Source organism: Nyctereutes procyonoides, unplaced genomic scaffold (genome assembly GCF_905146905.1).
Source record: "Nyctereutes procyonoides isolate TBG_1078 unplaced genomic scaffold, NYPRO_anot_genome, whole genome shotgun sequence".
NCBI lineage: Eukaryota > Metazoa > Chordata > Mammalia > Carnivora > Canidae > Nyctereutes > Nyctereutes procyonoides.
The window spans coordinates 48,247,964-48,272,329 of NW_026575142.1; the positions used below are offsets into that span (position 1 = coordinate 48,247,964).

General features: G+C 51.2%; 2 protein-coding genes across 7 annotated transcripts in view; one reads left to right on the forward strand and one right to left on the reverse strand.

Moving 5' to 3' along the window:
* Positions 1–355: 355 nt before the first annotated feature.
* The window catches only part of ECE2 (endothelin converting enzyme 2), a 32,062-nt gene continuing 8,051 nt past the window's right edge, over positions 356–24,366 (forward strand). The window contains exons 1-8 of one of the 6 annotated variants that reach the window (XM_055307797.1): positions 356–591; positions 6,101–6,384; positions 19,697–19,783; positions 20,115–20,250; positions 20,456–20,671; positions 21,129–21,253; positions 21,339–21,485; positions 21,651–21,716. In XM_055307797.1, coding sequence (XP_055163772.1) covers positions 396–591; positions 6,101–6,384; positions 19,697–19,783; positions 20,115–20,250; positions 20,456–20,671; positions 21,129–21,253; positions 21,339–21,485; positions 21,651–21,716 — 1,257 coding nt within the window. In that variant the 5' untranslated portion in view covers positions 356–395. Of the gene's footprint in view, positions 592–6,100; positions 6,385–6,893; positions 7,380–18,180; positions 18,244–19,008; positions 19,044–19,332; positions 19,457–19,696; positions 19,784–20,114; positions 20,251–20,455; positions 20,672–21,128; positions 21,254–21,338; positions 21,486–21,650; positions 21,717–24,366 lie in introns of those variants that run through there. The other 5 variants (XM_055307793.1, XM_055307794.1, XM_055307791.1 and 2 more) reach the window with 5 other exon arrangements.
* On the reverse strand, positions 8,734–10,175 carry CAMK2N2 (calcium/calmodulin dependent protein kinase II inhibitor 2). The gene is made up of 2 exons (XM_055307798.1): positions 9,752–10,175; positions 8,734–8,877 (listed from the first exon to the last, which is right to left on the reverse strand). Exons 1-2 carry the CDS (start codon positions 9,918–9,920, stop codon positions 8,807–8,809), a joined length of 240 nt encoding a protein of 79 aa, XP_055163773.1. The 5' UTR covers positions 9,921–10,175; the 3' UTR covers positions 8,734–8,806.

Consider the following 24,366-nt stretch of genomic DNA (forward strand, 5'->3'; position numbering starts at 1 on the left):
GCCTCCTACCTCCTCTCAGAGCCTGCCGTGTGCTCAAAACTGGGTACAAAGGAATCTTTCATTAACTTTCAGGCTTCTTAACGGAAGGAGCCGGGCAGACAAAATATGAGAGGAAGCAGTGATGAGTCGAGGGAGTCTGACACTGTTGAGTTTGAGGGAGCAGTACGTTTGGAGGCTTCAAGTTCTCAATGATGTGCTTTTCCCACCCGGAGTATTCTCCCAAGAGCGCTCAGCAGAGGACGGAAGTTCCACGTGTTTATGTTGAGCAACTGCAGGTGGTGGGCGGAGGCACAAAGACCACGCCCCCGAGCGCTCCCCTCCCTATTGGCTGCACTGGGCGCCAAGCCGGGTCCGGAGGTGCCGGCGCTGAGCGGGGCCGCCCTGCAGCCGCGAGCATGGCCTCTCCGAGGGCCCCGGCCCCGGCGCGGGAGATACCGGAGCAGAACTGCTGGTACCGTGAGGTCCAGTACTGGGACCGGCGCTACCGGGATGCCGCGGACTCTGCCCCTTACGAGTGGTTCGGAGACTTCTCCTCCTTCCGTGCCCTCCTGGAGCCTGAGCTGCGGCCAGAAGACCGTATCCTCGTGCTAGGTGGGTAGTCCCCGCGCTGCCCAGCCCAGGTGGAGCTGGCCGGACCCGGCCCTGCCCGCTTTCCTCGAGCCTGTTCCTCTCGGAGGACACCCAGTCGGGAGCCAAGACGCACCTTTAGCCAGGGCGACAGAAGCCAAGAGATTCTTGGTCACACGCACACACACACCCCCGCCCCGGAGAAAGACAGTCTTTAAATCAGAGTTTGTAGATATCCTAGGACCCTCGGGGAGACAGCCTCGAGCACTGGGGAGCTCGGGGGACCTAGTTCAAGTCCCACTGCTGGTTGGCTGTATGACTTAGGACAAGTTGTGAACCCGTTCTGAGCTTCAGATTCACTGCCAGAAACGGAACTGCGAGCTCAAGTCGGGCGAGGAACGTTCAGGCACCTCGAGCACGATGCCTAGCGGTTATCTGTTAGCGCCCGTGAGCACCGGAAGCCACTGCCACCTAGAAAGACCTCTCTCCACACTCCCCGCCCTAACTGAAACTTGATCCTGTGCCCCGTGTGCAGTGAGCATGAGGATAGCGCCCTCTGAGGTCGGAGGGGAGATTGCAGCCAAGATTGGTGGGATTGTCCACGGCGTCCAGATAATGCAGGGATTTACAAGGTGGGGGGCTCTGAGAGGTCCAGCTGCGCCCTCAGGGTTCTCTCCCACTGCCAACCTTGGGGACTTCAGTGAAGTTTGAGCCACGAGTTTCCTTCCAATTTAGTTTTTTATTTTGGTGTTTGTAAAAGCATGTGTATGTGTAAGTGCGATATTTCATATACATATATATATATGACCTCTATAATACAGTATATGTGTAAGGTATAAATAATAAGTGTAATGCGTCCAGAAACCCTACCCAATTTGAGAAATAGAACATTCGTAGGACCAGAAAGGAAGTGTAACCTAGTGCTTAAGAACTTGGACCCTGGAGGTAGTTAATTTGTGTTGGAATCTTCGCTTATGTAACCTTAGCTGTGGAATCATGAGCAAAAGCTTAGAATCTTAGCTGTGGAATCCTGGACAAAACACCTACATTTCTGCAACTTCATTTTCTCTGCCTTAAAAAAAAATAAGAGTATTTATTTACTGGGTTTTTAAGATGACTGAGTATGAAAGATATCTAGGACAATGCCTAGCAAAATAAAAGGCTCCATGTATATTCAAGGTTCTCTGCGTGGTTCCCCCCCCCAAACCCCACCTCCCCAGAGGTAAAAAAAAAAAAAAAAAAAAAAAAAAAACAACTCTTGAATTGTGTGCTTTTAAACCATTGTATTTATTTAGAAATTTACTCTAGATCTATGTTTTTCAAGCTTTGGTGTCCATCAAAATCACCTGGAAAGGTGGATCCTACCCTAAGATTTTAATTTCAGGGGTGGTCTAAGATGGTCTTTGGGATTCTGTAGTTTCAACAAGCCCACAACGGATTCTCATGCTGGTAATTGGCAGAATAACACTGCCTTAAAATCTGCTTGACCAGGAGGTATCCTTTTCTGAATAGAGGGGAGAAATTCTAAAAATCAGAGGAAAATTTTCCTGGCAAGATTCCCAAAATTGAACAAGACCTACAACCTCATAGTATCCTATATTACATTCCACCTCAACAAACATAAGTTGAGCATCTGGTGGGTGCTAGGGAATGTGCTAGGCCCTTTCTAACTTATTTAGCCTTCATGACAACCCATACAGGTGAGTGATAATTATTAGAAGATTTACTCTAGGTTAGGAGTCCGTAAACTTTTTCTGCAAATGGCCAAATAGTAAATATCTTAGGCTTTGTAGGCCACTTAGTTTCTATCAGAGCTATTCAGTATTGCTGTTGTACTGGAAAGTAGCCACAGGCCATACATGAGTGAATGATACATAATAGCTGTGTAGCAGTAAAACTTAACAAAAAGAGGAGGGAAGCTGGATTTGGTGACCTTGTTCTAGGTGGTTGTCTCTGGTTGGATTCCCCAGAAGCAAATCCTAAAATGAGGATTCGTGTCCCAGTCATTTATTAGGAAAGTGCTTGCAGGAGAAATTGGTAAGAGAGTGAGGGAACAGGGAAGGGGAAAAGGCCAAGCAGGATTGTGACGACAGGCAAAGCCTCTCTGAAGATAGTTTCAACCCCTAGTGTCATAGATGCAAAATGTCAGTTGTAAACACATGCCAGGATGCCTGGGTAGCTCAGTGGTTGAGCGAGTGCCTTCTGCTCAGGGCATGATCCAGGGGTCCCAGGATCGAGTCCCATATCAGGCTCCCTGTGTGGAGCCTGCTGCTCCCTCAGCCTGTGTCTCTGCCTCTCTCTCTCTCTCTTTCTCTGTGTCTATCATGAATAAATAAATAAATAAATCTTTTAAAAAAATCTGCAAGTAGATAGATGATAGAAAGAAAGAGAAGAAAGAAAGAAAGAAAGAAAGAAAGAAAGAAAGAAAGAAAGAAAGACATGCTAAAACCTAGGAATGCTAGGGGGATCTAGTCAGAGCACTGACAGTGTCCACTACTGTCACGAAGCAAATTAAGTGGTGAAGGGTGCCATCTGACTCCAGAGCTTCTATTTCTCTTGTTGCACAACACAGATGGGCATCTAGAACTCTGTTGAAACTGATAAAATGGCCACATTGTGAATTAAAGCCTAATGGTCATGCTGATACAGCTAAAGATGGAATGTCACTACCAAAGGTGAGTACACCTCTTGAAAACTGGGAGACAGTTTAGCATAGTGGTTTATGAGCTCTGGTTCTAGTGTGAGACAGACCTGTGTCCAAATTCTGGCTCTACCACTACTTGTGTGACCTTGGGAAAGTTCCTGATCCACTTTGGGTAGCCTCATTTTCTCCTTTAAGAACATGGTAATGGGGGCAGCCCCGGTGGCACAGCAGTTTAGCGCCGCCTGCAGCCCAGGGGTCTGATCCTGGAGACCTTTGATCGAGTCCGCATCGGGCTCCCTGTATGGAGCCTGCTTCTCCCTCTGCCTGTGTCTCTGTCTCTGTGTGTCTCTATGAATAAATAAATAAAATCTTTAAAAAAAAAAAAAACATGGTAATGGGGACACCTGAGTACTTCAGCGGGCTGAGCATCTGCCTTTGGCTCAGGACATGATCCCAGATTCCTGGGATTTTATTTATTTATTTATTTATTTATTTATTTATTTATTTATTTATTTATTTATTAATTATAGGCACACAGTGAGAGAGAGAGAGAGGCAGAGACATAGGCAGAGGGAGAAGCAGGCTCCATGCACCGGGAGCCCGATGTGGGACTCGATCCCGGGTCTCCAGGATTGTGCCCTGGGCCAAAGGCAGGCGCCAAACCGCTGCGCCACCCAGGGATCCCAAATAAATAAAATCTTAAACAGTATCTTCTATATGGAGCTACCTTGAAGATAAACTAAGAAAATTCTTATAAAGTACTTAGCATAGAACCCAGTGTTCAGTGACTTTTAGCTATCATTAGTACTGAAAATGTGAGTCAGAGAGGCAGCTTATCCAGGACTGTCCAGAGATCAGAGTACCCTGCCTGAGGGCTTGTGTGTCTAGTACCTATGGCTAGATCTTCATGATAGATGCAGGTGTATGGCTGTCCCAGCTTTGCCAGTATCACACAACTCTCATTCTCTCTCCTTGTTTGACTGTATGCTTCTGATCCTAATTTGGCTTCAATTTGTATTTCCTATGGAGAGAGAAGGGACTGACCAGAGAGGACTGACCGCCAGCTCAATCCCTATGATGGTTGTTTTTCCTATTATAAATTAATGAATTGGTATTTTTGGCTTACACCTCTGTCCCTTGGTGTTAGGATAGCATCCACAGTGCTCTGGGTTCCCATGTAATAGGTTCTTGGATGTGGCTCAGTTCTCAGGGCTTGGCTTCCCTAAAGCTTTACCCAGGATGGCAGTGGTCTTCTCAAGCCCCTTCTTATTGCCTGCCTCCAGTTACTGAGGCAGTAGGATTGGAAATCACTGCTTTGTAAGCATGATTGGCTATGTGGTGAGGTTTTGTTCTTTCTTCATCCTTTAGTAAAGTTCTCTTGGAAGATGCCATTCCTGTACCAAGGGAAACACAGGAAGGAAATTTGGGTTTGTCCACAGTTGGGCAGAGTTCTAAGGATATATGAGGTCAGGTGTGGGATGGTGAAGGGATTGTGAGTCAGAGAACCCAGTGAGATTTCAGCTTGAACTGACTTAGGGTCTCTTGTAAAGCTACCCTCACCTCTCTCATCCCATGTAGTGTATCTCCTGGGGCTTGTTGTGGTTCTAGTGTAGAAAAACATCCACTAGGCTTTCCTAGGCAAGCTAGTACTCTTCCTCAGCTATAGGGCCTAAGGAGGAACATAGGAAGGGGCAGCTGAGGACCAGCCAGCAGCCTCTGGGTGCCCTGTCCAGATGCCAAGCCCTACTAGATTAGGGCTATCCCAACAGCTGATCCTGTGACCCTCTTTAGGGAGGCAAATGGGCATTAAAGGCATCTAATCCCAAGAGCTGGGGATCCATGTGGGGCCACCAGAACTGTCGTCCAGCTCCATTCCCAAACTGAGACTGACCGTGAAAGGGCCAGCATACATTCTTAGGAAGTCACACCTAGTGTGTTGTGGATCCACATCCTGTCCACTAACACCCACCCCTTCTCTTACCACACTCTGCCCCCTGGGACTGCTTTTCAGTACTTCCCACCAGAATATTAGGATTCCTCAAGACTCTGTCAACTGCCCTGAAAGCGTTGGCCAACTCACCAGAAGTGGGGACAAGAGCCACCCAGTGTGTTTTCACAGCCTGTCCCTATTGAAACTCTCATTGCATTACATGGCAATTGCCTGAACACACGTCTTTTCTTCCCACCAGCGCATGATCTCCCTATTTATCTGCAGAACCCAAATACAGTGCTTAATACTTTAAGTAATTACAAGGAATCAACTCCACTGTGAGTCCCCACCAAGTTCCCCTACACTGGTTAATTCTGCCTGGGAAACCAAAACAGAGTAGTAACCCCTAACATGAAGTCTTCGCAGGGCTGATAGTATCAAAGCTTCCCTGAGAGGTTAGGGATTAGGATAATACTATTAACCAAATAATGATATTATGGTCCTAATGATGCGAATAGTAACCCCATTCTGAGTATGAGGAAACAGGCTCAGAGCTGAATGACTTGCCATGGCTGTATGACTAGACATATCAGAATCTAGATCTTAGAATTTGGAAGTTCAGAGTTCCTTCAGCTATTCCCCAGCTGTTTTAGTTTTTAAATTTAGTGTATCACATCCTGCATGTAGGCTAGGTATTACACCTTCATTTTTCTGAATAGGAAGTCTAAGTTCGCAGTATGTAAACAACTTGCCCTAACCTACACAGGAAGGAATGTTAGGATATGGGCCCGGGTCTGTAGGACTCTAAGGCTCATGCTCTTTTTTGCACACGCTGCTTGTCCCACAGTTTGGGAGGGTTTAGTTTAGGCTGAGAGCAAATGGGCCAAGGGTGGATGGATAATTGGGAGAAGTGAGAACCAAAGCTAACCTAACCCTTTTGCCACCCATCCCCACCCCAGGCTGTGGGAACAGCGCACTGAGCTACGAGCTGTTCCTTGGGGGCTTCCCTGATGTCACCAGTGTGGACTACTCATCAGTAGTGGTGGCTGCTATGAAGGCTCGCTATGCCCACGTACCCATGCTGCGCTGGGAGACCATGGATGTGCGGGCACTGGACTTCCCCAGTGGCTCCTTCGACGTGGTGCTGGAGAAGGGCACACTGGATGCCCTGTTAGCTGGAGAACAGGATCCCTGGAATGTGTCTTCTGAAGGTGTCCACACCATGGATCAGGTGCTGAGTGAGGTGAGGGAGCAACAAAAAAGGAGGGAAGACCAAGAGCTGGGGAGAAGGGATTGGGGTTTTGGGAGATTGAAAGAACTCAGAAGCCAGAAGGAGCAAGTGGTAGGTCACCTTTAGGACTGTGGTGACCTGAAGGAGGAGGTGGTTAAGCTGGGTCAAGATTATAGGGGGCAGGAATGGCCAGGCTCACAGATGCTGATGATTGGCTATTGGGTTACCGTAGGGAAGAATTAACAGCCAGCTTCCAGATAGGTAACACAGACTAGGAGAGTGAGCACTTGACCAGAAAGCAGTGCCCCCTATACCTGACATCATGCCCATGCTCCTGGCTGGGTAGAAGATAGCCCTACCTCCATGGAATGACTAGGAGCAGAGAGGAGGCTCACTCTTGCCATGAAGAGCCCTGAGCTACAGAATGTAGCGTGGTACCTGCAAGGGTATCTGGGACCATACTGACCTTTGAGAACCTGGAGATAGACTCCTCACCAGTGGCTTCTCTGTCTGCCTTGCAGGTGAGCCGGGTGCTGGTCCATGGAGGCCGGTTCATCTCATTGACCTCAGCTGCCCCCCACTTTCGGATCAGACACTATGCCCAAGCCCGATATGGCTGGTCCCTGAGGCATGCAACCTATGGCAGTGGTTTCCACTTCCATCTTTACATCATGCAGAAGGGCAAAGAGCTCACTGTGGCCCAGCTGGCCCTTGGGACCAAGATCCTTTCACCCCCTAGACCTCCCACCTCGCCCTGTTTCCTCCAGGACTCGGATCATGAGGACTTCCTCAGTGCCATTCAGCTGTGAGGCCAGAGGCATGGTCCTCCTGTCTTCCCTGCCTTTCTGCCCTGGGCTCTTCAAGTAGCTGAATTCCTGACTAAAGGCTTAGGGTTTGATTCAAGGTGCTCACAATCCCAGAGGCCTCGTGCCTAAGATAGAGCTAGCTGATGGGAGTGACTCCACAGGAAACAATACAGCCCAGGTCAAACTAGATCCCAAATCCCAGGTTTCTGGTTTCCTTCTTGGGTTCCTCAGTTTTTTTCCTAGTACTAAACCACCAGTGATTCATCCCCTGGGGCAAAGCTTAGCATGACCCCTCCACATGCCAGCCAGACTTCAAGACCTGTAACCCTGGGGCCTGTTTCTGACCCCCATTCAACTGGATTTATTCACAGGAGGCTGCAGAGTTTGAATCAAGATTGCGTTATGCTTCTAATCTCAGCTCCAGCTCCAACTCGAGCCTCTTATCCTGGTTAGGTTATGTATTTACACAAGGAAGCTACACTGTAATGTTCTCAGGCCAGGCTGGCCTACCTGTTTACTTGGCAACTTCTTCCTTGCCAGCAACATGCACCTGAGATTCCCAAGAATCTGCCCCCTCCCCAAAAGGGACTGGAGCCATTTTGGCCTGGCTCCTGAGCAGACCAAAACAGTGGTCACACACACACAGGGAGGTCTGTGTTTATTCACACACTCCTGGTACAGTGAGGATGGAGGAACATTTACAAAGGACACCCCTGGGTTGAAAACATCTCCAGGGCCACAGGTGTCATCCAAAGGTGCAGAGCAGTCCTCACTTGGGTTCCCAGGGGCAGGATGCAGGGGTCCAGAGTAAAATCAGCCCTGGGCCCTTGGAAGGTGATATCTTGAGAGGAGGGGTCTGCCAGAGAGTCGCCTGGGGTCAGGCCTGGGCAGACTGGCCATGTGGTTGGTTACCATGTTGGGGGCTTGTTCCATCTCAGACTCAACACCCATCCTATCTGCCAGGCGCAGAAGAGCGTGGCGGAGACTGGGCGGAGGGGGGAGGGCATGAACCATGAGGGGAGCCAGTAAACAAAGAGTCGGATATAAAAATACAAATGTGCTGAGGAAGTCCCTTAGAAAGAGGCTGAGGCTGGGGTCACGCCAGACAGGGGTGGGAGTGAGGGAGCGGCCTGGAGGGCTGGGCTCAGGTGGGTGGGAAGCTCATGCAAATACGCAGCCAAACATCCCTGGCTGCGCGCGCGGTTCGACACCGGCCGGCAGCCGGCTCTGCAGACCAGACCGGCCGGAGAGGGGCGGGGCAGGGGAGCCGTGCGGGAGGGGGCGGGGCTGAGAGCCGCGGGTCTCTGTGTCCGTTCCGGTGTGCGGGGTGGGGCTGCGGCCCGAGGTTCTAAAGTGCATGAGCGCGGCGGCGGGCTCCGGGCCGGTCCGCGCCGCCGCCGCCGCCGCCGCCGCCGCCGCCGCCGCCGCCGCCGCCGTGGTGCTGAAGCGGACAGCTCCGGAGTGCCAGGCGGCGGCGGCGGCGACTCCAACCCGAAGGCGGCGCGGCCCTGCAGCCCCCGCCCGCGGGCGCCTGGGCCGGGGCGGGGGGCGCCGGCAGCCGCATCGCCGGCTCGCGCTCCTGGCCGCTGCGGGGCTGGGCCCGGAGCCCGCCGCCCGAGCCGGCGCGTCTACACTCCGGACGGCGGCTTCTCCCCCATCCCCTTCAGCACGTCGTCTATCCGGTCATCCTCGATCACCACTGCGCAGGGAGAAAGCGCGTCAGCCGCGCGGCCTCGGGGGGCAGCGGCGGCGAGAGTGGGCCCCGCGTCCTCGCGCCCCGAACAGCTACTTGCGGTGGCCCAGTGACGCCCCTCGGACGCCCGCGCCACAGTGCCCTCCCCATCGGAGTTCCAACAACTCGACCCTCCGCCGAGCCCAGCTCCCACAGGCCCTCCTCCCCTCCCGATGGAGGAACGCCCCCTCTTCCAACCAGCAGTTCAACCTCCCAGTCCAAACCCTCCCGCCGCCTGAGCTCTCCTCCATCCGAGCTGATCATCCTTTTGCTCCTGGGAGCCCCTTCTTCGACAGACCCCCTTCTCCAACAGAATCTTCAGCTAGTGCAGCCCTCTGCCCACCCTCACCCTCTCGCCGCTTGAACCTCTCTCTTGCGATCCTGGCACCAACAGAGCCCCCTCCCCAGGCAAGCAACGAGGGCAACCGAATCCCCAGCCCCTCTGTCCTCTCTCCAGTCGGACGTCCCTTCCCACCCGAAGGTTCTTCCGAAGCATCCACCGACTCAGCGTTTGATCCTGAAGAAGCGGCCCGTCGCCCCACGTTCCCACTTCGGGCAGCCCCAAATGCCCCGGCCGGCCCCTCCCCCTTGCCCAGGTGTCAGGGCTCTACTTCCAGAGGTGGCGAGCATCGAATCCGGGGCACTGCGTTCCCGGGAGAGGGGAAGAGAGGGACACAAGACTGCAGCGGGGACACCCCCCCCCCCGAAACCCCGGCCGGCGAGCGGCTGGCTGCGCTGGTCTGCGGCAAGAGCTGCGGGCGCTTGGCGGGGAACCGCAGCCGGGGGGCGCCCGGCGAAGGGTTTCTGGGTCAAGCGGCGACTCCGGGCCCCGGCCGCATACCTCTCTTGGCTCGGCCGATCTGGCCCAGCTTAGGGGGTCGCTTGGCTTGGTTGCCCGCGAAGAAGGAGTTGGTGTCCTGCAGGCGGCAGCTGAAGGAGAGATCGGAGCCCTCGGGATCGGCGGCGAAGCGGCCCATCTTGTCCTCACTGTAGGGCAGGATCTCGGACATGGCGGGCGCGGGGTGGGCGCGGGACTGCGGCGGGGCGCGGGCGGCGGGCTAGCTGCCGGACCGGCCCTAGCTCAGCAGGGGAGCCGGCGGAAGGATGAAGTCATGCAGCATCCGGGGCTGCGGAGCCAAGCGGGGCCTCCTCCCGCGCGCCTCCGCCTCCCGGGCCGCTGGGCAGGCGGCGGCGGCGGCGGCGGAGGTGGTGACGGGGACCGGGCGGGGGCGGCGCGCGGGGGGCGGGGGTGGCGGCGGCAGGAGCGGAATGACGATGAGCGCCCGACTGCCGCAGAGCGCGGCAGGCGGGGCGCGGTGGAGGTGGGGCGGGCATCGGCCGGGGGAGAGAGGCGGGGCGGGGGCGGGGGCGGGGGAGCGGACAGGAGCGCGCCCTGCGCTCCCCTGGGGGCCGGCAGCGTTCGCGGGAGGGTCCTGCGCGAGGCGGGAGTGGCGGCTGGACCAATTGTGCGGGCCAGCGGGTGTAGGATCTGGCTGCGCGAGGCGGGAGTGGGGAGCGCGGGGCGGGAGGAGGGTCTGGCCCGGAGGCTCCCGGAGGCGAGGAAGGGGGACTGGCGAGGGGAGAGGGGCGGGGCCGCAAGCCTGGAGTCTGGGCAGCATTCAAAAGAGGAGACCCCGGAACCGCGCTGGAGGGAGGGTCCCGTACGGGCTCGGTGTGCTCAACTGTGCGAACCCGCGGACGCGGGAGTGGCTCAGCGGTGGGTGGTGTCACCGCCGTTGGCGCGTTTGTGTCGGATTGGTCTTCGGGTCTTACACTGTTTCTATGGAGTGTTTCTTGGCGCGTCTGCGTCTGGCTGCCTATCCCTCAGTCTCTCTCGTGTGTATCTGTTCCTGCGCCCCGCGTCTTTGTGTCAGTCTACTTCTGCTTCTTAGAAGTGTCTCTGCCTTTCTGTATGGCTCCATGCCTGGACCCGCTCCCTACGCGTTACTGTTACCATTTCCTGAGTCTGTGTATTTCGGTCTCTCCTAGGACGAGTCTCGGTAACTGGGCCGACGCGCGCGCACCAGAGTAGACCCCCACCCCCGCTGCCGGCGCCGAAACCCGGGCGCCCGGGCCCCCCCGCGTCCCGCAGTTCTCCCGGCCCCGGAGGCTCCGGAGGCTCCCGAGGCTCGGGCTGCGCGCGCCGTGTAGGAGGAATGAATGGCGGCGTGGCGGGGGGCGCCCTGGCCGCAGGTGACGCGGGGAAGCCCGGAGCGCCTGAGGACGCGGCGCGCGCCGGTGGGCATCCGGAGGTGCGAGAGGAGGGACAGAGGGTACGCCCGCCCGCGTTGCGGGGCCTCACGTGACCGTTCCCGCGGCACCTACCGGGGAGCGCCCCTTCCCTCCCCTACCCCCAGCTGGCCGTCAGCGGCAGCGTCACCTGCTTGCTTGCACGCAGGGGCTCTGGCGCAATCACTGGCCTTGGAGGTGGGGGGGAGGTCCCACACTTGGCGTAGCTGACGACAGCAATGATGAGGACGATAATCCTCCCGTACATTGTCCATACCTGAGGCGAAGGGGTCTCCACTGTCCCTGAAGCGCTTTATCTCCTTCCCTCCAAATCACGCAGTTAGTGAAACTGCCTGGTGCTGCTGAGTCTCCATCCTCTAACAACTCCTCCGCAAGTGTTAGTCCCAGGGATGCGGAGGCTAACGCCGTGGGGGCTGCCCCCAGGGACCAGGACTGGCGGCGGGAGCAGTTCCAGAGAATAGCCACTTTCCGTGGCCTTGAACGGAAGGCCCCATAATTATAGTTTTTATTTTTTAAAAAGATTTATTTATTTATTCATGATAGACCTAGAGAGAGAGAGAGGAAGACACACAAGAGGAGGGAGAAGCAGGCTCCATGCCGGGAGCCCGACGCGGGACTCGATCCGGGGACTCCAGGATCACGCCCTGGGCCAAAGGCAGGCGCTAAACCACTGAGCCACCCAGGGATTCCCCCCTGCCCATTATTATAGTTTTTAAAAGTACATTCACTTTTTGGGGTGCCTGGCTGGCTCAGTCAGTGGGGTGTGCGACTCTTGATCTCAAGGTTATGGGTTCCAGCCCCATTTTGGGTGTAGCGATTACTTAAAAATAAAATGTTTTTTTTTAAAGATTTTATTTATTTATCCACGAGAGATACACACAGAGAGAGAGGTAGAGACACAGGCAGAGGGAGAAGCAGGCTCCATGCAGGGAGCCCGACGTGGGACTCGATCTTGGGTCTCCAGGATCATGCCCTGGGCTGAAGGCGGCGCTAAACCGCTGAGCCACCCGGGCTGCCCTTAAAAATAAAATCTTAAAAAAAAATTCATTCACTTACTCTTGTAATATTTTAGGAAAATACAGAAAATCGCATGAAACCTTTCATAGATATCCTTCCAAACTTTTCTGGTCATTTGCATGATGTACATACCTCTCTGAACCTCTATGTTCTAGTCTGAAGCATTAGAGACGAAAGAACCTACATGAAGGACAGTTTTGTAGATGAAATTGTTGTCCTGATGTGAAGTGGGTTGTCTCAGGAGGTAATGAGCTGCCCCTCACTGAAAGTGCTAAAGAAAAGGTGAGAATTCTTGCCAAGGATGAGCTAAGCCCTGAGTGGGGAATAGAGATTGTTCTCTTTTCTACTCCCAGAGTGGAAAGGTTGAAGAAATGACCATTTCACTTGGAATCCATTTGGTGAGCTCCTTCTTAAATAATCTTATTCCTGTCTCTGCTGTGTGTGGTAGGTCATGATTAAAGCAAAAGACCTGGGGGATCCCTGGGTGGCTCAGCAGTTTGTTGCCTGCCTTCGGCCTGGGGTGTGATCCTGGGGTCTTGGGATTGAGTCCAGCATCAGGCTCCCTGCATAGAGTCTGCTTCTCCTTCTGTCTGTGTCTCTGCCTTCTCTCTCTCTCTCTCTCTCTCTCTCTCTCTCTCTCTCTCTCTGTGTGTGTGTGTGTCTAATGGATAAGTAAATAAAACCTTTATTAAAAAATAAAGCAGGGGATCCCTGGGTGGCTCAGCAGTTTAGCGCCTGCCTTTGGCCCAAGGCGCAATCCTGGATCCCTGGGATCGAGTCCCACGTCGGGCTCCTGGCATGGAGCCTGCCTCTCCCTCTGCCTGTGTCTCTGCCTCTCTCTCTCTCTCTCTCTCTCTGTCTATCATAAATAAATAAAATCTTTTAAAAAAATAAAAAATAAAGCAAAAGACCTAAGTGCAAAATTGTAAAGGTACAGAATTATATAAGCTACATCTATGTTGTAAAAATGCAGTGTGTGTGTGGGGGGGTGGTCTTTAAGTTGTGATCCTCTACTTAAAATTCAGAAGTTCTGCATCACTGTCCATGAGATGAAAATTCATTTTTACAGATTAAATTAATTTTGTTTGGAGTTTTGTGACAGTGCATTGAATTTCTCAACTGAAAGTCTCTCAAAACCTAGTGGGTTTGATCCATATGTTCTAAACGGAATACCATGCTCTTTGACAATTGAGTAATAGCACTTTTATTCAGGTGGAAACTTTAGGCCTGTGTAGGGGGTTGAATAGGGGCCCCCCTAAAAGTTCCACCTAAAAGTTTCTACCTGGAACCTCGGAATGTAACCTTATTTGGAAATAGGATCTTTGCAGGTATAATTAGGTATTTTAATTTTTTATTTACATTTATTTTGGCTATTGACTTTGAGATGTAATTACCTAAATTAAGAGGAGGTCATCCTAGATTAAAATGGGTCTAAAATCCAGTCACTGATGTTTTTATAAGAGGACAGATGCACAAAGACACATACACACAGGGAAGAAGGCTATGTGAGGAAGGAGAGGAAGGGGAAGTAGGCGTTCCTACAAGCCAAGGAACACCAAGGATTGCTGGTAGCCTCAAGAAGCTGGAAGAGATAAGGAAGGATTCTTTCCTAGAGACTTCCAGAGAGTACAGTCCTGCTGATACTCTGATTTTGGACTTTTCATTTTCAGAACTGTGAGAGCATAAGCTTCTGTTGCTGTAAGCCACTCAGTTTGTGATGCTTTGTAACAGCAATCCTAGGAAACAAATGCAACCTGTTACAAATATTTTGGGGTCATCTTTTTACATCTCTTGCAATTATGTTTCTCCTTCCTTAAACTCTCTCTGGGGGCCCTTTGCTCTCACCCTGTTGAAGAAAGGCCATACCAGGAGGGTATTTCTGGGACTCATTCTATTTAGCAGAGTCTGATAAATCACAAAAAGAATAAGGCCTATCTGGGGATCCCTGGGTGGCTCAGCGGTTTCGCGCCTGCCATTGGCTCAGGGCGTGATCCTGGAGTCCCGGGATCAAGTCCTGCATTGGGTTCCCTGCATGGAGCCTGCTTCTCCCTCTTCCTGTGTCTCTGCCTCTCTCTGTGTGTCTCTCATGAATAAATAAATAAATAACATCTTAAAAAAATTTAAAAAAAAGAATCTCCAAAGCCTGTCAAAATGTCACCAAATAATGACTGTAAAGTGTGATTTCATATATGGGGGAAAAGTATGCACACACACTAATGCATACACACCTATACATATACACATATACATGTCCTGTTTAGGTATGTAAATGCTTATAAAAGAAAGATCTGGAAGGACACATACAAAACTGTTAATGGCTTTCTCTGAGGATGGTACTGGAATCCTGGAATGTGGAATTTTATCTTTTTATTCTATATATTTATGGAGTATATTACTTTTGCAATATATATATATATATATATATATATTTTTTTTTTTTTTTACCTTTTAAAACCAGTGATATAGTCTATTTACCAAACATCATACTCTGGTCCCAGACAAATCATTTGACTTAGAAGAAAGAATACTAGTTAAGAGCATGCTGTTTAGAATCAAATCAAGGATCTCTCTTCTATCTGATGTGTGACTTTGGGAATGTTGAAAAGCTTCCCTGTGTCTTGGGTTCCTCATCTATAAAATAGGGACAATGATACTGCTAAACTATATCTTATTGGGTCATTGTAAGGATTAAGTAAATAACAGGTAAAGTGCTTAGGTAAAGTGCAGGACAATAGAATTGTTATCTATATACAGGAAAGCACAAAGAAGAAATTAAAAGTAATTTCATCATTAGATATATTAACATTTTGTTGCTGTCCTTCCAATCTCTTTTTATTTTTTTTTCAATCTCTTTTTAAAAATCTGTGCTTTTATACTTTTTTTACTTCACAAAATGAGATTTTTAAAAAACCCTTTTACTCTTTCACTTAATTCTATATGGAGAACATTTCCCCAGAGTGTTAACTCTTCCTTTTCATCCTTTGTAAATGTTACATTGTTATCCTATTGTATGGATGCTTGATTTATTCGTATGGATGCTTGATTTATTCAACAAGACCTCTACTCTTTTTTTTTTTTGAGTCATCTACTCTTTGTGTTTGTTTAAAGATCGATTTATTTATTTTAGAGAGAGATACCTGTGGGAGGGGCAAAGGAGAGGGAGAGAATCCTTTTTTTTTTTAAGATTTTATTTATTTATTTATTCATAGAGACACACACAGAGAGAGAGAGGCAGAGGGAGAAGCAGGATCCACACAGGGAGCCTGACATGGGACTCGATCCCGGGTCTCCAGGATCACACCCTGGGCTGCAGGCAGCGCCAAACCGCTGCGCCACCGGGGCTGCCCGAGGGAGAGAATCCTCTAGCAGACTTCCTACTGAGCCAGGAGCTTGAAGCAGGGCTCCATCCCAGGACCCTGAGATCATGACTCTGAAATCAAGAGTTGGTTGCTTGGGCAGCCCGGGTGGCTCAGTGGTTTAGTGCCTGCCTTCGGCCCAGGGGATGATCCCGGAGACCGGGGATCAAGTCCCACGTCAGGTTCCTGCTTCTCCCTCTGCCTGTGTCTCTGCCTCTCTCTCTCTCTCTCTCTCTCTCTGTGTGTGTGTCTTTCATGAAGGGATGAATAAAATCTTAAAAAAAAAAAAAGTTGGTCGTTTAACCCACTGAGCCACCCAGGTGCCCCTGTTGGTTATTAGAGACAGTGCTGTGAAGAGTAAATGTTGTAGGGGAAAAAATGGCCCCAATATTTTGTAGCTCCTCCAATCAAGTAAATTCTATTTCTCCCTCCCTGAATCTGGGCTTGAGCATCTGACTTGTTTTGCCCAATAGGGACATTAGCAAATGTGGGGCAGGCAGAGGCTTGAAAACCGTTTATGTTTGTCCCGTTTTTTTGTTTGTTTGTTTGTTTCTGGGAATCCTGAGGCCACCATATGAAGGAGCCTAGGCTAGCCTACTGGAGAAGGAGACACCACATAGAGACAGGACCCAGTCATCCCGACTGAAGCCCAAACCACTGAGCTACATCATTCAGCTCTTGCTGAGCTGACCTGGAATTGAAGAATCACCCAATCAACCTGCAGTGCATAAGAAATAATGAATGTTTGCTATTTTAATCCACAAAGTTTGAGGAGGTTAGTTCTTCAGCAAAAGCTAACTAATATATACATCCTATGGATAATGATTATTTCCTGGACCGATTTCCCGGAATTAGACTTTCTGGTTCAGAGTTTACACCTTTTGATTCATATTGCCAAAAAAGTTATATCAATTTGTAAGCCTGCAACAATGTAGAGAGTGCTCATATATCCCATCCTTGTCAACACTGGACATTAATGTATCTTGTTATCTTCATGGCTAAATTTACATGTCTTGGGCAGCCCCAGTGGCTCAGTGGTTTAGCGCCGCCTTCAGTCCAGGGCATGATCCTGGAGACCTGGGATCGAGTCCCACGTCAGGCTCCCTGCATGGAGCCTGCTTCTCCCTCTGCCTGTCTCTCTCTCTCTCTCGAATAAATAAATAAAATCTTTAAAAATTTTTTAAAAATAATAAATTTACATGGCTTGTAAATTTAGCAGGTAAACCGTTATCTATTCCCTCTCAATTCACGATCACTTTAGAGGGGGGAAAACCCAAAAGAAAGAAATTATTCCTATAGGAAAAGAAGAGCAGAAAAGATAGAGAAAAAATAATAGAATGAGAGAGGAAAAAAGAGGCAAAGATGATAAACACAGAGGAAAGAAAATGTAATTATAGAATAGAGCAAACTCCAAGTCTCTCATGCTAGGGTATTTAACATGTAGTTAGGAATAGTTATGAGCCTAATAAATTATTTGAATCAGGAAAGAGAATGGATAGAAAGGAAATATGCATTTAGGCCAAGCCTAGTGAAACTGAGAACACCATAAAACTAGGTACCAGGCTCTCTCCTATGTGGCTGCATGTAATTATCACAGCAACTCTCCAAGACACTGGTGATTGTTCCCATTTTACAGACGAAGAAAATTAAGGGTCTGAGCTTTCAAGTAACTTGGTAAAGATCATACAGCTGATCAAGAATTGAGCCCAGATTTCAGTTCAAGTCTGTCTGGCTTGAGAACTGATGTTTTCCCCTCACTGTTCCAGAGAAAATGTGCCAGAAGACTAGCAACTAATGTTGGGAAGAAGTATATCCTCTTTTTGATTCATGTTGACAAAGTTCTCTCCAGAAAGCAGTCAGACTGCCTGGATTTGAATCCCAGCTCGGCTACTTACTAGTCATGTGACTCTTAGCCTCTCTAAGCCTCAGTTTCCTCATCTGTAAAAAAGCTTCATACCATGAGATGTAAAGCACTTAGACAGTGGCTGGCATATGCTAGAGTGCTATAAGCTTGCTATTTTCCTTATGTCAAGGAGCCATAAGGAATATTTCTAATGCACCTGTTGTCAGGAAGTCCTTATAGTAGGACTATGGTACACTCACACGGTCATGCCGTGGTGGAATTTCCCATGGGCCAAGACTGCCCCTGCTGCCACATCTCCTTTCATCCACTCCTGGGGGTGATAAGGGATAAGGGGAAGAGGTAAGTGCTGTGATGCCACACTGTCATCAGAGTGAACACGAACAGCTCCAGAAACTTGTTCCAAGTAGATATCTCAGTATGACCCCAGTATGGCTGAATGTGAAAGCTTCTTGCTCAGGGAACCCCTAATTGACCTAGAACCCATCTACCTGGAGGAAATAGAACAGCCCCTTACAATTCTCATTTCTATCTACAGGATTTTAACAACAATAACACAAAAATAGCAGCTCACACATTGAGTGCCCTTTATGTGTCAGACACTGTCCTTTGACAAGGGTGCTATTCTTACTTAAATTTTACAAGTGAGGACATTGAGTTTGAATCCAGAATTCATCCTACCTATAACACTGTACTGTCTCCTATTTGAGAACATGTAATTGGTGTGTGTGTGTGTGTGTGTGTAATTGCCAAATAAAACATTCTCAACCTGACTGATTCATTATCCACCCTTTCTCAACCACAAGAGCAGCCCATGTTAGAATCTCATGCAGCAGGCTGAGGACTGGGGTGAGTGTTGAGAAATGGATTATGGATTTGCCACCATTCTGAACCTTCTCAGGTCAAATTCATGTAGTCGGTTGGGGAAGAAGGAGGTGGATCAGGCACTTTTTTAAAAACTGTGGCAACAAACACTAGGCACTCTTCAGTGCAGCAGACTGCAACACCACCAGGCCTGATTAAGGAATGACAATATGGAAGGCAGATGGCAGATGCATAGATGCCACGCTATTGCCTTTCAGTTAAATATTGCTTGGTTTTTTTTTTTTTTTTTTCTTGTAAACCTCCCAAATAAAATGCTTTGCTTTCCTCAAGTTAGAAGTGTTAACACGTCTTTTCTTTAAATATCTGTGCATGGCTGTTTTTTTCCCTGCCAATTTGTCACCATCTGTAACCCTCCTTTTGTGAGATGATCTGATGACAACAATTATCTTGAGGAGTAAAAGTGCAGTCTTGAAGCAACATGTAAGAGTAGAGTCAGAGTGTGGGTTACGCGTGTGCTGTACATGTGTGTCGTGTGAGTACAGCAGGACAGTGTAGTGTGTGTGTCGGCTCTGGGTGCCTTGTAGAGGTATACATGGTGAGTGTGCAGTGCGTACACTGTGCATGTGTGTCTTGGGGGGGGGGAACCATGTGTTGGGCTGAGTGCCTGCCTGTGCACTTCGGGTCTGCGTGCTCTCTGGGGAGATGCCGTGTGGACACCCTGTGTGTGGGTCGCCCCCGATTGCTGCTCTGCATGTGCTGGCTGAAGAGGTGCTGTGTGAACTGCTGGGGGCAGATGCTCCTCCCGAGAGCGTAATTTCCTAAAGGTGTTTAAAGGGGGTGGGGAGGGCCTGCAACTTGGGGAACTGGGCCAAGAAATAGCACCAGGGGTTGGGCCTGGTTCAAAGGCATGGAAAGGACGGGTGGCTTGCAAGAGGGTGTTGCCGGGAGCCGGGCAGGCTGATCCCGAAGGGCAGGGGGGTCCCGGCGCGGGCGCAGGGCGGGCGGCGGGCGGCGGCAGGCGCGCTCCTCCCCGCGCCTTCCCCCCAGCCCCGGCGCGGCGCCGCGGCTGGAGGGGGCCGGGCCGGCGGGGGCGGCGGCGATGGCGGGCGGCGGCGGGGCCGGGCCGGGGGCTGAGGCCGCGGCCTGGGCGAGGGCCGGCCGCCGGGAGCCCTAGGGTGCCGCGCGCCCCTACTCCACCATGAACGTCGCGCTGCAGGAGCTGGGCGGCGGCGGCAACGTGAGTAGGGGCCGCGGCTCGCGGAGAGGACCCGGCGGAGGGGCTGAGGCCGAGGGGGCCGAGAAGGGCCCGCGAGCCGGAGGGGGCGCGGGTCGGAGGGGCCCAGGCCGCGGGGGCCGGCCGGAGAGAGGGGTCCTCCCTGCAGACAGGAGGGGCCCGGCCCGGCCAGGGGCACGGGGCAGGGCCGCGGGCAGAGGGCCCTCGCGGCCTGACCCCGCTGGCGCCCCCGATGTCTGGCAGATGGTGGAGTACAAGCGGACCACGCTGCGGGAGGAAGACGCACCTGAGACCCCCGTAGAGGGCGGGGCCTCCCCGGACGCTGTGGAGGTGGGCCAGGGGGCTCCCCCTTTCTCACAGGCCCCAGCCCTGCCGTGCCGCCGGCAGACCCAGGAGCTCTGGGCTGCCCCAGAGGGTCCCCTGCCCCCAGCTCGGCTTCGTCTCTGGCCTCTGCGCTGGAACTCTGCTGAGGCCATCGGAAGCCATGACGCTGCACTAAGCAGGCTCAGGGCTTGACTCAGGCTGCCTCCTTGCCCCTGTGCTCAAAGTTTAGCCCTTTAGCGTCTTTGCTCCATGGCTTTGGAAACCCTTTGGGAGGACTTCTGTGATGGTGGATCCCCCCCGGCAGCTTGCTAGCTCACTGTCACCTTGTGTCCCCTAGGTGGGATTCCGGAAGAGGACAAGAGACTTCTTGGGCTCGCACACCCAACTGGAGCTGGTCTTAGCCGCTGTCTCTCTACTGCTGGCTGCACTGCTACTGGGCTGCTTGGTGGCTCTGGGGGTCCAGTACCACGGGGGTAGGTAGCACCAGTCCTCCAAGCCGTGGGGGCTCTGGGGGCTCCAGGGCCACTAAGATTTTCTCTGGTTTGGCCAGTCTTCCCCCCAGCTTTTCTCTCTCCTCCCAATCTTCTTATTGTCATGGCCTTTCCCAAAGCATTTGCTTCTCTCAGACCCAATGACAGTCTCCCAACCTCACCCCCCACTCCGTGTCCCCTGCCACAGACCCATCCCACAACACCTGCCTCACAGAGGCCTGCATTCGAGTAGCTGGAAAGATCCTGGAGTCCCTGGACCGCGGGGTGAGTCCCTGTGAGGACTTTTACCAGTTTTCCTGTGGTGGCTGGATTCAGAGAAATCCTCTGCCCGATGGACGTTCTCGTTGGAACACCTTCAACAGCCTCTGGGACCAAAACCAGGCCATACTGAAGCACCTGCTTGGTGAGTGGGGCTGTCAGGGAGGCATTGTGCCAAGTAAAAGTCATGCCTGGAACAGGGCTTTGCATTTAGATCTTCAGTAAATATCCACGACTGAATGAATAAGTGGATGACCACAAACACTCCTGGGGCAGGTGATGCAGAGAGCAGGGGGATCCTGAGAGGTGGAGATGGGTTCGAGGGGACAGACCTCTGAGTATATAATGAAGGGACTCCACTCTGCACTCTGCTTGGATCACTGTTGAGGTGTTGTGGGCACGAGGGAGTCTGTAGTGCTTAATCTTCGAGGGTTTCCATGGACAGGGGAGAGGAAGTCATTCTTTGTTGTTCAGACGATCTTCCTGGGTCTACATTAGGAGGACTGCCCCTTAACAGGGCAAGGAGAGGGACCAAGTGAAGGCCCAGGACCCCTTTCGGCAGTTAGCATAGTTACCAACTGGACCTGTGTTCTACCCCACAGAAAACACCACCTTCAACTCTACCAGTGAAGCTGAGCGGAAGACACAGCGTTTCTACCTCTCCTGCCTGCAGGTGGAGCGTATTGAGGAACTGGGAGCCCAGCCACTGCGAGACCTCATTGACAAGGTAGGACCCCTGGGGGAGGTCAGGATAGGTCTTGGGAGAGGATGTGGCCCCTGTTTCCATAGTTTCCACTGTGGTCTCTACTCAGATTGGTGGTTGGAACATTACCGGGCCCTGGGACCAGGACAACTTCATGGAAGTGCTGAAGGCAGTAGCAGGGACCTACAGAGCTACTCCCTTCTTCACTGTCTATGTCAGTGCCGACTCTAAGAGCTCTAACAGCAATGTTATCCAGGTACCAGTTTGGAGAAGGGTTGGGAGGGACTTATTGACCATTTGCTGAGCCCAGACTCTCCTCCCCTATGACAGGCAGACTGGGGTGGCTCCATCCACCCCACCCCTGTCCGAAAGTCCAAGTGTGTGTTGGGGGAAGGCTCACTTCCTTGACTTGCTATTGCAGGTGGACCAATCTGGGCTCTTTCTCCCCTCTCGAGATTACTACCTAAACAGGACCGCCAATGAAAAAGTAAGGAGCATTCTCAGAACACCCAACCCCACCTCTCTGTTGGGCTGTGCTGATACTTGTTTACGTTTCCCTTTGCCTAGGGTCATTGTGGGGAAGGTGAGCCTGTTCTGTCACCTAGTGAGCCAACTGCCCTTCCTTCCTTCCTTCGTTCTTTCTTCCTTCCCTCTTCCCTCCTTTCCTTCCCCCCTCCCTCCCAGCTTTCTTTCTCTCCCTCCTTTGTTTCTCTCTCTCCTTTTTTTCTTTCCTTATGCTCCCTCTCCCCTTCTTTCATTCTTTGCCCTTATTCTTCTAGGACAACATTTTATAGGCACCTATTGTGTGCCGGGTGCAATGGAGGAATTCTGAGATGTACCTCCAGAACCACTGCCACACAGAGCTTTCAGTGTAGATGGGTTCATGGACCAAGAGAGCTGAGAACAGGCTCAAAAGAGGGATCTCTAGGCCTCAGGAGAGACTCAGGTAGTTGGAGGTTTCCTAATGAGATTGCATCTGAGCAGGGTGCTCTAGAATATCTAAGAGTGGGTGAGGCCTTGCGGGGTAATGAGAAGAGTTTAAACAAAATCTTGAAGAAGGAAAAGCTAAGTTATATTTGGACCATGAGAAGGGGTCCAGTTTGGCAAAATGTGGAGCTCAAAGCAGATGAGAAGCTGGACAGGTGGGTAAGAGCTAGCTGTGGAGGGGACCTGGAATGCCATACTGAGTTTATTGTAGAGGCCCCCAAGAGCTGTTGCATGCTCCAGAGCAGGAAGAGAGCAACCCAGTAAGCAGTGCTTGGTGTGACAAGTTGATGCAAGTGAGGGAGCCTGCAGAGGAGTTGAGAGTCAGTAGTACTCTAGGCTCTGAGTCTGTTAGGGCCCGGATGTGGGAAGTGGCAGAGGGATGCAAGAGATATAATCAAGTGTAAATTGTGAATTGCGGGGTGACTGGGTGTTCAAAGAGAGGAGTAGAAGAAGGAAGGGATAAAGACAGAAGAGACTGTAAGTCTGAGTGACAGTGGGTTGGAGGAGTCTTTGGAGAACCAGGGATGCCCATAGGAAGAATCAGCTCAGAGCACATTGGGGAGGAGGAGACAGTGTGACATCACAGGAAAAGGGCAGGTTTGGGGGTCAGACGTTGATTTTTATCCTAGCCCTGCAGCTCCATGCAAATTGAAGCTGTTTCTTAATCTGTAAAATGAGGATCATAACATTTACCTCCTATGGTGCTTATTTGGGGGAGTGGGTGGATACAAGCTTATGAAGACACTTAGGTAGTGGGAACCACTCATTTTGGATGTGTAATTGTGAGGTACCTGGGGAGGTCAGCAGGCAGCTGTGGAAGCTGGGTAAAGTCTTGAGGATGAGCCTGGAGGGAGCCAAGGGCTTGTGGGGCATCTCTTTAAAAACGCAGGCAAAGGCTCAGGAGAAGTGAGAGGCAGAGGAAGAATACAGAAGGGGAAGAAGGAGAACCCTGAATTTTAAGGGCAGTGGGAGGAAGAGAGCCAGTGAGGTAGGCAGCCATGGAGTAAAACAACTGGGACAGTCCTTTGTCCTTTCTTTGGTTCTCAAACACTGAGCATTCCTCAACTAGGCCCTCCTCCAGGCATGTGGTAAACAAGACATTGATTGCCTTTGCCCTCTAAGTGGGAGAGAAGACATGAAGTGGCCTTTGATGATGAAGGGAGCCCAGGTTGGGGCTTCAGGGCCAGAGTGAATAGTGATCCCTGGGAGGAGGGCCACAGGGAGCTGGTGCCAAGCAGTGCTGAGGGGCTGTCTGCAGGTTCTCATCCCTTCATTCAACAAATACTTATTTGTTGAGCACCTACTATGTACCAGATGCTGTGCTAGAGCCTGAGACTACAGTGGAGAACAGAGAAAGCAGCCCCTATGTCACTTGAGCTCAAGTGTCAGCAGAGGCCGAAGCAACATGAGTTTGCACTGGGTCCATGTAGTCCTGGAGCCTCAGTCCTGCAACTGCCAGGCCTGAGCCATATTTGGACTCTACCATTTGCTCGTTTGTGATATGAGCCAAATCATGTAGCCTTCTCAAGCTTCTTTCCTCATCTGTGAAATGAGATGAATACCCACATGAGCCAAATCATGTAGCCTTCTCAAGCTTCTTTCCTCATCTGTGAAATGAGTCACTGTGAGAGGGAATAAAGCTGCATTACCTGTAGAGCCCCAGCAGAGCCGGATACATGTGTATACATGTGGTCATTATGTATTTCTTTTTTGCACTTTCCTCCTCCTTAGAGACTAGAAGGGAGCTGAGAAAGCAGCAAGGTTGAGGCCTGGCTGGATGGGAGACAGAAGGCCATTAAAGCCACCGTGGACTAAATTCCCCATGGGGTCCACTCAGCTGTTAAGTGAAGGCATGTGATCACTGAGATGCTGAAAAAATAGAAGGGCTTTAGGAAATGAGAAGGCAAAGCCGTGTGGGAAGCAGGTCCATCTATAGGACAAATATTTACAAGGTGCCTGTTCTGTGCGAGGCCTCATTCTAGCCCTTAGTGGTGGAGGGGTGAATAAGCTGCTGTGACTTAGAAGAGTACTCTCTTGAACTTACCTTCTCTTTGAGGAAATAGATGATAATAAGTATACAAATAAATAAACAAGATCCAAGCCGATGGTGGCAGTATGACAGGAACAAAACAGGATTGTTCAAGAAAGTT